General features: G+C 49.2%; 7 protein-coding genes across 7 annotated transcripts; 4 read left to right on the forward strand and 3 right to left on the reverse strand.

Annotated features, from left to right (window-relative positions):
* Nucleotides 1-404: 404 nt before the first annotated feature.
* On the forward strand, nucleotides 405-1,463 carry EI90DRAFT_3050857 (uncharacterized protein). Its single transcript, XM_039059792.1, has 3 exons — nucleotides 405-768; nucleotides 834-946; nucleotides 1,070-1,463. The coding sequence occupies exons 1-3, from the start codon at nucleotides 724-726 to the stop codon at nucleotides 1,383-1,385; spliced, it is 474 nt and encodes a 157-aa protein (XP_038917802.1). The 5' UTR covers nucleotides 405-723; the 3' UTR covers nucleotides 1,386-1,463.
* A 324-nt stretch (nucleotides 1,464-1,787) lies between these two features.
* On the reverse strand, nucleotides 1,788-2,526 carry EI90DRAFT_3050859 (uncharacterized protein). The gene is made up of 3 exons (XM_039059793.1): nucleotides 2,280-2,526; nucleotides 2,070-2,231; nucleotides 1,788-2,046 (listed from the first exon to the last, which is right to left on the reverse strand). Exons 1-3 carry the CDS (start codon nucleotides 2,310-2,312, stop codon nucleotides 1,915-1,917), a joined length of 327 nt encoding a protein of 108 aa, XP_038917803.1. The 5' UTR covers nucleotides 2,313-2,526; the 3' UTR covers nucleotides 1,788-1,914.
* Nucleotides 2,527-3,813: 1,287 nt separating this feature from the next.
* On the reverse strand, nucleotides 3,814-5,953 carry EI90DRAFT_3050860 (FAD/NAD-P-binding domain-containing protein). The gene is made up of 8 exons (XM_039059794.1): nucleotides 5,899-5,953; nucleotides 5,629-5,831; nucleotides 5,323-5,564; nucleotides 5,100-5,262; nucleotides 4,861-5,040; nucleotides 4,518-4,786; nucleotides 4,281-4,461; nucleotides 3,814-4,143 (listed from the first exon to the last, which is right to left on the reverse strand). Exons 1-8 carry the CDS (start codon nucleotides 5,933-5,935, stop codon nucleotides 3,997-3,999), a joined length of 1,422 nt encoding a protein of 473 aa, XP_038917804.1. The 5' UTR covers nucleotides 5,936-5,953; the 3' UTR covers nucleotides 3,814-3,996.
* A 283-nt stretch (nucleotides 5,954-6,236) lies between these two features.
* EI90DRAFT_3121423 (uncharacterized protein) lies at nucleotides 6,237-8,077 on the forward strand (the record flags this gene model as incomplete). The annotated part of the gene is made up of 6 exons (XM_039063394.1): nucleotides 6,237-6,357; nucleotides 6,410-6,509; nucleotides 6,583-6,805; nucleotides 6,882-7,103; nucleotides 7,270-7,442; nucleotides 7,543-8,077. 6 exons carry the CDS (start codon nucleotides 6,237-6,239, stop codon nucleotides 8,075-8,077), a joined length of 1,374 nt encoding a protein of 457 aa, XP_038917805.1.
* A 334-nt stretch (nucleotides 8,078-8,411) lies between these two features.
* On the forward strand, nucleotides 8,412-9,240 carry EI90DRAFT_3050869 (uncharacterized protein; the record flags this gene model as incomplete). The annotated part of the gene is made up of 2 exons (XM_039059795.1): nucleotides 8,412-8,981; nucleotides 9,210-9,240. A coding segment is annotated over exon 1 (261 nt), but the record flags the coding sequence as incomplete, so codon positions are not given.
* A 1,301-nt stretch (nucleotides 9,241-10,541) lies between these two features.
* On the forward strand, nucleotides 10,542-11,154 carry EI90DRAFT_3121424 (uncharacterized protein; the record flags this gene model as incomplete). Its single annotated transcript, XM_039063395.1, has 2 exons — nucleotides 10,542-10,922; nucleotides 10,990-11,154. The coding sequence occupies 2 exons, from the start codon at nucleotides 10,542-10,544 to the stop codon at nucleotides 11,152-11,154; spliced, it is 546 nt and encodes a 181-aa protein (XP_038917807.1).
* Nucleotides 11,155-11,794: 640 nt separating this feature from the next.
* Nucleotides 11,795-13,009, reverse strand: EI90DRAFT_3050872 (uncharacterized protein). Its single transcript, XM_039059796.1, has one exon. It carries the CDS (start codon nucleotides 12,873-12,875, stop codon nucleotides 11,991-11,993), a length of 885 nt encoding a protein of 294 aa, XP_038917808.1. The 5' UTR covers nucleotides 12,876-13,009; the 3' UTR covers nucleotides 11,795-11,990.
* Between the last annotated feature and the right edge of the window lie 387 nt (nucleotides 13,010-13,396).

Consider the following 13,396-nt stretch of genomic DNA (forward strand, 5'->3'; position numbering starts at 1 on the left):
ATGGTCATTGAATTTGGAAATTTTTACGTATATTTTTGTGGGCCCAAGCAACACCGTTGAGACGCTGGCGATTGGGGGGGTTGTCGAGCACAGAAATGGAAAGGAGCAGTGAGGGAAAGTCTCCTGAGCGACAACCTGGCGCCACGCGATATGGCAGCGATAAGAATGTGCCTGCTCACCCGGGCAAATGGCGTTCAAAAATAAATCGGGTTGGAATAGGAAAAGTAAGTGGAAAAAGGGGAGCATATCAGTAGGAAAAAAATGGTGGGCAAAGGGAGGGTTCTGGGGCAAGTACGAGGCAGAATATGCTGGAATGGAAAAGCCTCCAGAAACGGAGCAGGCTGGAATATTTTTGCTGAATTCGGTCGGCGTCTGAAAATGGGATCAAAAATATGTGCAGCCATAAAACTGCCATACAACGACTCAAGAAAACTTCTTTTTCCCCCAGAATTTCCCTTATAAACTCGAACCCAGAAATACAGAACAACTTCAACATCCCCGTCTGAGCCTCCTCCAGGCGTCCCCTCCTCTCACTTTCCCTCTTTCCAACGTTGAGCAAGATCTGCGTCCAATCAGACGACCCAACGCACGACTACTAGCACGTTTTATCTCTGACTTCCCCTCGATCATCTGCGCCAATCGATCCCTAAGCCATGTCCTCCAAAGCTGCCTCCACGAGGAAGAGGAAAGCCGACCCAGAGGCTCGTGACGAGCTCGAGGGTGATGACATTGTTCCAACGAAGACTACCAGGGCAACAACATCAACAGGTACTTACTGAATCATATCCCTATGTCCAAACATGTATTCTTACAACCTCCAACATCTTTGTTAGCCGCTTCCAAGAAGGCGGAATCTTCTAAACCTGCCGCGTCCGCCTCGACGTCCACTGCAGCTGCGCCATCTAATGGACCCCCGGAGAAGAGAAAGCGAGGTCGGCCGCCGAAGGTGGGAAACATCCATCATTGTTACACGTTCCCCTCCAGCTGACTATAATCCCATTCGACGTTACCCTGTCCTCACTCGCATTCACTTGCTCGTTACTTTATTGTTACTACTTTCCCAACTCAGGTTCTCACGCCAGAGGAGAAAGCGGCGCGAGAGGCTAAGGCCAATGCGCCCAAGAAACCAAGGGGTCGTCCACCCAAGAAACCCAAGGTTGCCCCTTCCGAGGCCAAACCAGCGTCCAAATCAGGGGCCACCGAAACCAAGAAAGCTGTTGCATCAACTGAGGCGCCTGGTGGCTCCGGTGACGACGCATGAATGTATGCATGACTCCATTGCCGCCTCCTTACGTGCCAACAGTTTTCTAAGGCGATACCACGCTTACTCCATCTATTGGTCTAACGCTCACTCCGTTATCGTCCAAAGCAATCCATCTTCATGAGTGCTGGTAATCCTTTTTACTTCTTAAACCCAAATCTGGCTGTGTTTTCCAGTTTCTGGTTGGACTCTCGGAGTGCACATCTCCTGGTCCATAAATCAACTCAGACTTCAAGCTATGCTTACTACGTCCGGGTGCTCCTCCGTCTTTTGGATTGTTGTTGTTATTTTTTTCTTGGATTTGGTGCCACGCTGTGCCCCTGCAAACGACCCCGTAAATTGGTATTGACTCAACACCTCCCCTTCCTTTTTTTTCTTCTTTTCTCTTTTGTTGTCCTTGCCGATGTTTTGAGTACCTCTTCCATTAGCACGGTCACGAAAATTGATCACACCCGGCTTTCGTCTGCTCCTTGCTCTCCTCGGTCTACACTCTCCGCCCCATGCTACCCTAGCCGGAAGGAAGAAAATCCCACTCTGATCTTTTGTTGAGGTGAAATTGCTGTGTTCCGACAATCAACAACAACAATGACAGCGATTGGTAATTCAAATTAAAAGGGATCTCGCAACACGCAAATTCCTACGGGAAGGGCTGGCTAGTACACTATACGGTAACGTCCCTGATCGTCCGACTTGGGGTGTATGTTCGATCTGGAGGGAGCCAGAACAGCACTGCCAGTACTCGGATTGGGCCTCGGTCTCGCAACCAACCCTTCAAGCCCATTCTTCTCAACACAAATGAGGAGCCAACGGGGGGCATATGCACGAAGGAAGGTCCCGAAACATTGAATATATGGTCAAGTTTATCTACTAACACCATGTCACCAAGCAAAGCCACCTCTGATCTTGCATCAGATCTCTCCACCTGCGTAACCCGTATAGAGAAGAAGTGGAAAAAATATTGAGGAAACAGCTCAAGAAGTCGCGTGCATTTGATTAGCAACAACGTCAAAAAACAAACAAACAAAAACAAAAAAATAGCAACCCCATGCATGGATCGGAACGGATATATTCAACCAAGGGAGGCAACCAGTTGACCGTTGACCAGGGCAACCAACATCAAGACCTGCGTATAATTCATCTAAAAAAAATGTGTGAAACATATCAACTGCGCACTGGCGTATTTCGGATTGTATCCATCCCCACCCGGCGTTGCACGTTCAACCACTCTCTATGCGTTCGAGACTTCGGATTCTCCTTTTTACTCAAGCTCGCAGGATACGCATCCGGAATTTCCCCTTTAAACTTTTTTGCCGCGATGCCTCTCATGTATGGGTGCCCGTTTGCGCAATCGCAGGGCTTCTCTCATCTTCATCCTTTTTGTTCTTTTGTTTTTAAACATATACAGGCAACATCTTATTACTTTATATTTTATAACAAGCACGTTACTAACCAGCAAAAAACTAGTGCTGTCATTTCATCCAACCGATCATTTATCGTCAATTTTTTCTTTTTCTTTTTCTTTTCCCTTCCATTCATATCTCAAGTAAATAACAGTTCATTTTCATTTCATTTTTTTAAGAAAAAATGTTCCTCAATTTCTAGTCTTCCTAAAGGAACTACGGCACAAGCCTTGCGGTTATTCAAACGCCTTTCCCTGTTCTGGGTTGGACTGGTGCCATGCCGTGTTGCTGTGCACTCGTGAATCTCGTGTGGACTTTACCCCGTTTAGCTTCCTGTAATAGAATTTGTCATGACGCTTGAAGCACGTTGAGCTATACATATAGCCCCTAGCTAATCTTGTTGACCATTATCCTCAGCATTACAGGCGGACATCCACCCATTATCCGATCCGATTCGATTCGATTCCCCGTACACGTACATACCTAGCTTTACGTGTCTAGCGACGTGTGCTCTATTCAGCGGCCTTTCCTTTTTTTTTTCGTGTGATTTATTTTCACTCATAATCATCGGTGAATGACGGATTTCTAGGATCAAAATTCCGTTCCGCCGAGAGGCGCCAAGATCTCCCATAGCTAGAGTCCTCACCCACCAAAGTTATGAATGTTATGAGAATCTCCAGCATGCGCGAATGCATCATCCAGCTTGCCTGCATGGGCAGGGCGGAAGATCATGTGAAGCATGGCCACAGCTGTAACCCTATTAGCTGTAACCCTATTAGCTGTAACCCTATTGTTCATCTGTGAGTATGTCGAGACACAATCATGACAGGTACTGATGGGTACATCTGTGCAGGCACGACCAGCCTCATTGATAGATCTTCAATAAACACAGATTCAGTGAAAAAACAAAAATGACCCACCAAATCCTGTAACTGAATCCTTGACTGTGCGTACAGGGGGTCTATGTTTATCATGATATGTCCTCGATTCAGGCAAAGGTTATATAAGGATAACAGTGCTTGATAGAATAAACCCTAGCATTACGGGACGGGTCCTTAAGCTGGGCTAGGCAACCTCTATATCCAGCAAGCATACTCTGTTGATCTCACAGAACCCTTTCAAGGGCGAGCGCATGACCACGGTGCATAGGGAACTACATCAGATATAGCGTTCAATTTGCATTTACAATATTATTCTCTTTAGAATACCCGAGTAAATTGCGTGAAAGACGGGGGCGTGTGCTGTATCTGCTATACATAGTTATTATCCTCTTCGATTTGCTGTGCCTTACCTCTGATTGCCCATAGGATTTTCGGCAGGAATGGAGATGCAGATTCACCGTTTGCCGGTGCGGATGGCCCAAAATCCGACCAATCCAACGAGCCCGATCATTGCCGTCAGCCCAGCGCGGTCGAAGAGCTTGCGCTGCCAGTCCGATTTCTCCTTAGCGATTGCGTACGGAATGTCAGGACGGAATGTGACCTATTCAGAGCACAAAGACAGAGACGAGACGGTTAAGCATATTGAATATTATCAAAAGAGGGTAGATGAATGATAATCAAGCATGGGTTCGGCCGGTCCAGATCCTCGAAACGATAACAAAGGTGTGAGTTACTTACCATCGTGTACAGTGAGAGCCAACCACTGGGGAACTGGCGTGCTGCTTCGCTCGCCGACGATTGAGGCTGCATGAGTTGTTCCATCGGTGCGGCGGAGGAAGGAAACAATTGTGAAAGCCATCCATCAGTGACCTTCCTTAAACGGTAACTCGGAGTGGTGACGGAATGTCTCATCTCGACGCTGTATGAGTTGGGGTCATGTTAGCAATGGGTGGCGCGTGACGTCCTGGAACGCACTAGTTCTCCATGGCCAAGTCGCAGATAGCGACAAGGTCCTGGTGGCGCGATTGAGTATATTCTTCCAGGACCCTAGAAAGCGCAGGATCCTCCGAGCCCACCAACTGATCGATGGAGGCCGTGGGGTCTACGGCCCCGGATAGCATCAGTGACGAAAGTATTCGTACATCCTCGAGGCCGCAATTCAATCCTTGACCGTAGAATGGCACCATCGAGTGGGCAGCATCACCCAGAATTATTGCCCGATCTTTGTAATGGTAGGGGTTAGCCTATGGGATTCGCAGTCCACATGCTGTGGGTTAGCTAACTAGCCAAAGGAGGCCTGATGCTGCAATAGGTTTACTTTAATAGATATTAAGGGGCTTCTCGGGTTGCACATGAGATCATGTACGATGTCGTCTTCACCGATGAGCTGTAGAACTTCTGGAAAGTATCTTCGGAACCATGATATAATTTTATTGCAGTCTCGCAGAAGAGAAAGTTCAGAACGTGGCGCAAACAGTGTGCAAGTGAACGATCCATCCTGTTGGCATCAGTCTTGAGTTCAGAAGCCGCCAAGGTTTTATGTGGGAATCTTCCTACTTTGTTCGGAAGTGCTATGAGCATGAAAGAGTGACGGGGCCAGATATGCAACCCATGAGGGTCGATGCGATATTGAGGACTGTCCTGAGAGGTGGAAACTGCCAGCGGAGGCATCCGTAGCTCGATGTACTCGTGTGGAATATATGTCTGCTGAAAGTCCATGCTGGGCGAATTCAGTCTTGTTGAGCAGCCCGTCCTGCGGATTCGGGAAATAAATGCTTACGGTAATACGCGCATGAGCTGGCGCCTGACGTTGGAGAAGCTGCCATCAGCTCCGATGCAAAGATCAAATGTGACAGTTTTTCGCAGCGATTCTCCAGATGATGAATCGTCTATCACAAGCGTGCGGGCATTATAGTCTGCAGCCACCATCTTATGTTGGAAATGCACAGATATATCTTCGAAAGCCAAAAGCTCGTTCAAAAGTTCTTCATTCAAAAGCATCCTGTCTATAGAGTTTATGTGCTGAACCATAGCAGGTGTACCGTAAGCTGCGGAACATGACTTCGTCCCAAGTGTGCCAGTTCACCTTGCCATTGAGGTCGTAGGGTTGGAATTGGGCTTCGCCATGCTCAGGATGCACAATGCGGCCTGGCATGGGTATGGCTGTTTCCAAGAAGCGTGCAGCGATAGCTGGATCCACAAACCCCAGCGCCGCGAGCCCACGAGACGAGATAGCAAGATTCACAGATCGGCGTTGAAAAGCAGCTCTAGAAGATGAATGGCGGATGTCTGTGGAAGATATGGGCGTGTCGCAGGAAATGTTTAGTAATCGATAATACATTGCGTGAGGACTCACCTGGTCTTGCTTCGTACACTGATACCTTGAAGCCCATCTTGGCAAAAGATAACGCAGCGAGGCACCCAACAGGGCCTGCGCCTACAACAGCCACCTCTCGCACCCTCCTAGTTGCGCTCATCGTTGGTAGTATGGATGAGTAAGGTGGTTGGTGGCCCGGAATGAGAGCATGACTCCTACAGTTCCCGTCATCACTATTGAATGCATATGACCGAAAAAAATCCCCAGTAAGCGTCATCGCCACAGAAGCCGGCGATCTCCCGCAATCCGAATAAAATGCACGAAATAAGTCGCCTGCCCGATCTAACTGCTCAAAGCGCCGTCAAAGCGATCCCAGCATGGGTGGTCATCTCAGCGCACAAGAGCTCGATGCACAAGATGGGCTGAGAAACTTCCGAAACGAATTCCACCTCCCTGTCGCCAGTGCGACGGGAGCTGACCTTCTAGGGAGCAGTGGTGGTACGCCACTTGCCTAAACAAAGTTTGATTGCATCCACATCTTACCGCTTAGTGGACGAGCCCATCACATACCTTGTTGGGAATTCTCTCGGTTTGCTTTCGAAGCGCTCACAGCAATTAATTAATGAGGAACTCAGCGTTTGGGCCACTCGGTGAGGAAGCCATATTACCTATTCGCATCTTTCGCGTTTGAGGCTATCCTAATTCTCACCTTTGGACCCACAGAGCTGTCGAGGGCCATTTTAATCACCCGAAACACCGAGAATGGCTCTCCATTACCGACAAGCTTCGCCCTACCCTTGCGGAACTTGTCGGCGCGTATGAGAACGAAGTCGCATGCATGGGAACTCTCACAGCGAATCTCCACTTGCTTATGAACAGCTTTTATAAGCCTTCAAAGGAACGATATAAAATTATTTGTGAAGCAAAAGCCTTTCCATCGGACCAGGTTAGTGCCAACAGCGCATTGGCCATTTTCTCCGAAATGAAATTGAATTTTTTCTTGCTCCCTTTATCGTCTCCAGTACGCAATCAAATCCCAGATAGCGTCGCATGGATTTAACCCTGTCGAAGCCCTAATTGAAATTTCTCCTCGGCAAAGAGAGCATATTCTTCACGAAGCAGATATCCTTGCTGGGATCGAAGAGCACGGTGACACCACAGCTGTTGTTCTCTTCCCGGCTGTCCAATACTATACTGGGCAATGGTTTCCAATGGAGAAGATAACCAGAATTGCGAAAGCAAAAGTGAGTGTATCACGGTCTGAAAAAAGCTTGGTGAATCTCTTCGAGACCGAATCAAGTGCTTCCCCGTTGGGTTATATTACGTAACTGACGAGAACTCGTGGTCCCTTGCGTAACGTCAATCTACGTGCCGACCACCGGGTCCTTTTTTGTCTTCTCTTATCCCCAGGGATGTATAGTAGGGTTCGACCTGGCACATGGAATTGGCAATGTTCCAATGAAATTGCATGATTGGGGAGTAGATTTCGCTGTTTGGTGTTCGTATAAATACCTCAATTCCGGGCCAGGCGGAATAGGAGGACTTTTCGTCCATTCCAAATGGGAAACAGATTATCCACCCAAGTATGTCGAATAATTTTCTTCCTCCGCCGAGGAGATTAACTATTGCTTACCATCAAATCCATGGCTTTCACCAACCATACGATGATCCTTTATGTCTTAGATATCACGGATGGTGGGGTCATGACCCCAAGACACGCTTTAAGATGCCTCCAGACTTCGTTGGGGTACCCGGGGCCGCGGGCTTTCAGCAATCAAATCCCTCTGGCCTTCTTGCTGCCGCTCTCCTCGGATCTCTACAACTCTTCGCAGAAGCTGGTGGCATAACTGCTCTGCGCGCCAAGAGCATCAGGCTGACGGGATACCTCGAATCTCTCCTCGTGCAATCTAAGCATTTCGTTCCGTCCGAGAGAATATCTTTGAACAATGAGGAAAGGAAGAAGACAGGCTTTACAATCATCACACCTCAGAATTCCGACGAGCGTGGTGCTCAGCTTAGTCTGCTTTGGCCTTCGGGCGAAGGTATGATGCAACGTGTGTTCACAGGCATGAGAAGCAGAGGCGTGTTGGGTGATGAGAGGAACCCGGATGTTATCCGGTTTAGCCCTGTTCCGCTCTATAATTCATTTGCGGATTGTGAAAGGGCAGCTCGTGTGCTTGAGGAGGTGCTTGATCTTGCTGAGGCGCCGTTCAAATGATTACGTGCACTGGGAAGTCCCGGATGTACTATATTATCGTAACATTACACTGCGATTCGAATGCTGTGGTTAGTCAGCCTTGCCAATGAACACTCTGGGAATGAGGCCAACCAAAAAACAAAAACAAAAAACACGCTATAGGTTACGGTCTTTGCTTTGAAATGCATGGGCACCAAGCGATCTGCCTTTGCATTCACCGACTTGAGCTATCGATCGCCCTCTCAAAGACAGGCAGCTACCCACACAATATAAGACCCTGTCGGGTGTGTGGTATCCATTGCTAGCATCTTGACACTTGGTATGTTTCGTTCGGCCTGGCGGCTCATTACTCCTATACGGAGACCGAGAAACTGAAAGATTGCACATGCCGTGTAAGTGACTCAAACATTTGGTAGGACTTCCGATTTGTTGAGCGATCATTTTTTCTTTTTGCCTACATTCAAACTAATCGACTGCCTCGCCATCGCATGTCCTTGTATACCCCACCAGTTATGGACCGCGCCAGCATGAAATGTTCCTTAAACTCAATGAGCGTAGGGGTTCAAATCATCCCTTCCGCTGACGGCAGCGTCGGATCCCGAAAAAGATGACGGCCCACCCTCAATCCAGATTCTAGGTATCAGCCATTTCATCCTTAGGGAGCATGGAGCATATTGTGATGTGTTGTTTCACGTGGTTAGTATTGGCGCATCTTTGGAACTTGGCGAATACCATTTCCATACTTTCCAAACTGTTTTTTGACCCAAGTAATTTGACCCGGATTCGTCATCCCGTTGCTACGCAGCTTACCTGTTACTCGAAGGCACTAGTAGGCCATTTGGATGCTCCGCTCTTCGCCAGTGTTAGCACAAAATCCCCCGCATCAACTTCAACCCCCTTGACCTACCGACAGTTGGTCGACCGCTACTTCTTTTCTTGTAGCCTTCCACGTCCGCCCGCTCTCCCCACCCCCCCCTCCCCCGAACTAAGTAATATACACAATCCATCGGCCAGTACAACTAGACAGTCACATCTTTGCTTTCATTCATTCCTGCCATCCTTTCTTTACCTACATACTCGTCATCTCCTCCTTAGCTTGTCTCACCCGTCAGACCTATGGAAGGTCCAGGATGTAGATCCTTTGCATCGGATCACGCATCAATATTCCACGGTCGGTCTCTGTCCCACTCTTGAAACGACCACGAATGGCCTACGCCCGGAAGGTTAGGCCCACGGCAAGGTGAACACAGCGCCACCAATAATTCAGACTCTGTGGAGTAGGCTGACACTGTGGAAAGCGTGCATTAAGGTAAACACGAAGATCGTGTGCAGAAATTTCGACTGGTACAATACTACCAGCCGAGGGGACAAAGCATCGCCGGGATCTTCCATTAGGTGACCTTAGGACTGATTGATCAACACGTTACTCTAAGAGTGGAGTCGGAGACCGAGAGCACAGCAGAAGTGTTGCGCCCAAACTCCCATCACTATACATCATGGGCCCAGAGCCAATGTATTTCCTTAGTTTCGGGATGAAGATGGTTGCACGCGATATAGCCAGGCATTCACGTCGGACGTACGTAGCGCGTAGTGAAAGCTTCACAAGTAAGTTGAGATCAGAGCTGACAGGGAACTAGGACCGAATTGGGACCAAACCAACACCAGATCCCTTCTGCATCGATTCAGGCGGACCAGCGTAGGCGAGCCGCTCCAATAGCCACCGCAAGCACCCAAGCACGAACTGTGATGAAGGCATTTTGGATCGGCAAGTTACCTAATGGTACGGCATATCCCGATAGGACCACCGATTGAATCATCTCCCACAACTTCGTGTCTATGCCGACATCAACCCCTCGCACTACGCCTTGACCATATCCTGGGCTGCTGGGAATATCAGCTCCTCGTCCTCTTCGCCGATCCATTCTTCTCACCAGCCACCAAAGCGTGCCACAGAACCATTACTTGCGATCGCGAGACCCTCCTCACCCGCTTCAACCTCTGCTCGCTCCTCATGCATCCAGATGCCTCTGACTCTAGCGGCACAGTGGCCCGCCTTCTCCTGTTTGCCTGCCAGCCGGGCAGACACACCCTCCGCCGCTGTCCTCTACATGATTCATACTACCTCCAAGCATCCAACTTCGGCGGTACGTGACACATCTATAGGCCTACCTGATCTGCGAGGTAGGCTGGGATATGAACCGCTTTTGTGCGCGACCGCGTCAAGTGCGGTAGAGCCGATGGTGGAGGCTTTCAATCAATGGATTGGCCTGGAGATTCGGAGGGATTGGTGAAGAAGCCATGTTGGGAAAATAATCCTGGGCCGTGTGTGGCGGGGGGCGCCCCGGAATGGTGTAAGGATCCGGGGTCGGGGCCGGTGCAGGCTGTTGTGGGTGGCGAGGGCAGTGAGGATGCCGAGTCTAACGCTGTCTTTCGCCCAGTTTCAAGGGGCAGAATTTCCATTATGTGCTTTGCGATTACATGCACTATGACGAAAGTATCAAGACGCCTCCCAATAATCTACAATGGGCACGACGTCCTAATCCAGGCCCACAACTCCTCAACGCGCCCTCGATGTCGGCCTCCTGCGCGATGTCTCCTTGGGGATGATCCTGATGATGCTCTTGATATCCCGCGGCCTTGTGATGTGCATGGTGCGACTATGGATCGTCAATACGTGGCGGGGGATACTGGTTGGTGGGTTCCTCGGGTTTTGTGTTGTCTGGGGGTATTCCTCTTGTGGAATGCTTCGCCCTTGAGGATCCTCCCAGATGATGATGCCCTGCGCGACGGACCGGGCACCGATGAGATTGATCATGTCGAATCCGAAACCACCAGCGAGCAGCGAACTGTCCGATCGAGCGAGGGGGTTGGTAGGGAGGGAAACTCCTCATCGTCATCAACCCCGATCTCATCTCCAATCTGCCTGATAACAGAATCCTTCAAAATCCACCCTCACCCCTCCTCCTTTCCGATGGCTGCAATCTCCTGACTCGGAAGCTGGATCGATCCTTAAGTCCCATGCTCTCAAAGACGGCGCCACTATGGACCACGATGGTCGTTCGAAAAGGATCTTCATTCCCCCGGAGGCGGTTACGTAGTTCGGGTCCTTGATCAGCCCTGTGGAGAGGATGCGAAGAGGGTGCCAAGGTCATCAGCGGTCAGGGGTCTTGAATGGGCAGTGCTCTCGATGGTTTGGACACCGCATAACTTGGGCCATGCTCAGGTGCAAGACACTCAGGATTCTAAATCTGAAGAATGTTGACCCATTTGACCACGGGAGAACCAGGCTCGTACCCAGCCGTTCCGCCCACGATTGTTTGAGGGTACAGAACTGCGGGAGAACCCATCCAATCCCACACTGAGAAAAGCTGGAGGGTTTGAGAGGGGAGGCTCTGGAAAAGGGAAAAGGGAAACCAAAAAGAGAAGAAACAGCACAGAGTCCCCATGTAGACCTTATATATTTATGGTCGCGAGGGGATCTGATGAATTATTCATGGAATGAGTAGAAGCTAGAATTAATTCATAAAAAAGAGTGGAAAAAAACGACACTCTGTAATCCCCTACCATGGCACCGACTGATCTGAACAGCATTCGATTCGACTTCACAGATCGAATGGAGGGCCCTGGGTCCGTAGATGACTGACTCTGCATTTGTATGTCTGATAAAGTGTTCAGGATACACCAACTAAAAGAACAGAGGCGGAGATCCAAGCTAACTGAGCCGGCTGGAAGGTTTTCGTTCAGATCCTGCCTCACGTCAGGCTGGTTATAATTTATCTATATTATTTACGTATTACATAGATATCTATTATGTTGTACTAGGGGCTGCACCAGAAATCCCTGGAATTTGACACTTGTGCAGCATTATGAGTATTCCGATTCCCTTTCCTTTCTTCAGTTAAAAAAGATTGAGTGGATCAAATGAATGCAGACATTATCGTCCATCGAGGACGATATCCTTCACCAAGCCCGCCAACTGCTCGGTCTCCAATAAAGCACTGTGCTCCTCCGTCAGCGTGGTCACATCCAGTAACACGGTGCTATTCCTGCTGCTCCCATCTTTGGCCTTTCCGTCATTATGGTTTTTTGCTGCATACGCAACTTCGGCCCTGCTCTCCTTAGAATTTGGATTCGGATAAAGCTCCATCAAGCGTTTATAGAACGCCTCAGGCTGAAGCATGTCCACCAGTGAATCGCCCTGCGAGTGAACGATCACCCAGCGTATTCCATTATCAATGACTCTTTTACACTCCTCCGGGACCAGTAGGGAGGAAGATGATGAAAGACGATTATATGTGGTTAGGTCAACATCCACATAATGATCCCGATCACCAAAACCATCAATCATCATAAGGCGACACGATTCCTGTGGGAAAGAGCGTAACAGGAGATCCAAGTTGTACACACCAGCAAGACAGATAATACTTCTGACATGTCGGACGAGGGATGGAGATGGGTTTTTACGCCATGGCAGAGTTGAGATGGAGCACGCGTAGCAAGGAGAAGGGGGAGAGACGCCGTCTGCCAGTGGAGGTGGAGAGAGGAAGAGTGATCCGAGGATGTGTGCACCAGCGCTGTGGCCTATGAGGTGTAGCGATGTGAATCTGATGTGCCGGGCAGTGGCAGTGGGTGGAGGTTGCCGACCAGCGTCAGGAGAGGAGTAAAAAGAACCCTGCCTTAGGTCGTGCGCTTTAGAAAGGAGGTGATTCAATGCGGCTTGGACGTCGTTCGTATGGGTGGGATGCTTTACGGCAGGTGAAAGTCGATAATTGGGAACGCAGACAGGTAAGGAAGTTGCATTTGCAAAACGATAGGCCATGGAGATATGGTTTTCCTTATCTCCAGAATACCATCCGCCGCCATGAACGAAGACGATTATGGGGGACTCTATCTTGTGGCCACGGGAACCATGATGGATCAGGGTGCTGGGAATGTAAAGATCGTATTGAAGTTGAGTATTTGAACGATTGTCTTGCGTGTATGGAATGCCTCGGATCTCAATCATCTCGGACTGCGGGAAGAGGGTGGCTTAATTTTTACGAGTTAGATAGACAACGAATTGGCCCACTGATTGTTTACAAGCAGAGCATAGTGTTAAGAGTGTGCAGTCTGGGGACTGTGGGACTGTGGGAAATGCTCAGTACTATATCGGAATTCTCCGAACGTGGGAGTGCAAGGTCGCGAGCGGCAAAAAAAAAGGGTTTCTGGTCATTGGCGCAATTATAAGTTGAGCGGCCCAATAGCGCAGAGAACTGAGGAAAAAGGGAACTAAAATGGGCGGCAAGATTGAAATTACGTGGAATTCCCCGCGATTCAGAGTAACTCATCCAAGGTGAACGC

The sequence above is a fragment of the Cantharellus anzutake genome (genome assembly GCF_015039405.1).
Source record: "Cantharellus anzutake strain C23 chromosome Unknown EI90scaffold_16, whole genome shotgun sequence".
Lineage (NCBI taxonomy): Eukaryota > Fungi > Basidiomycota > Agaricomycetes > Cantharellales > Hydnaceae > Cantharellus > Cantharellus anzutake.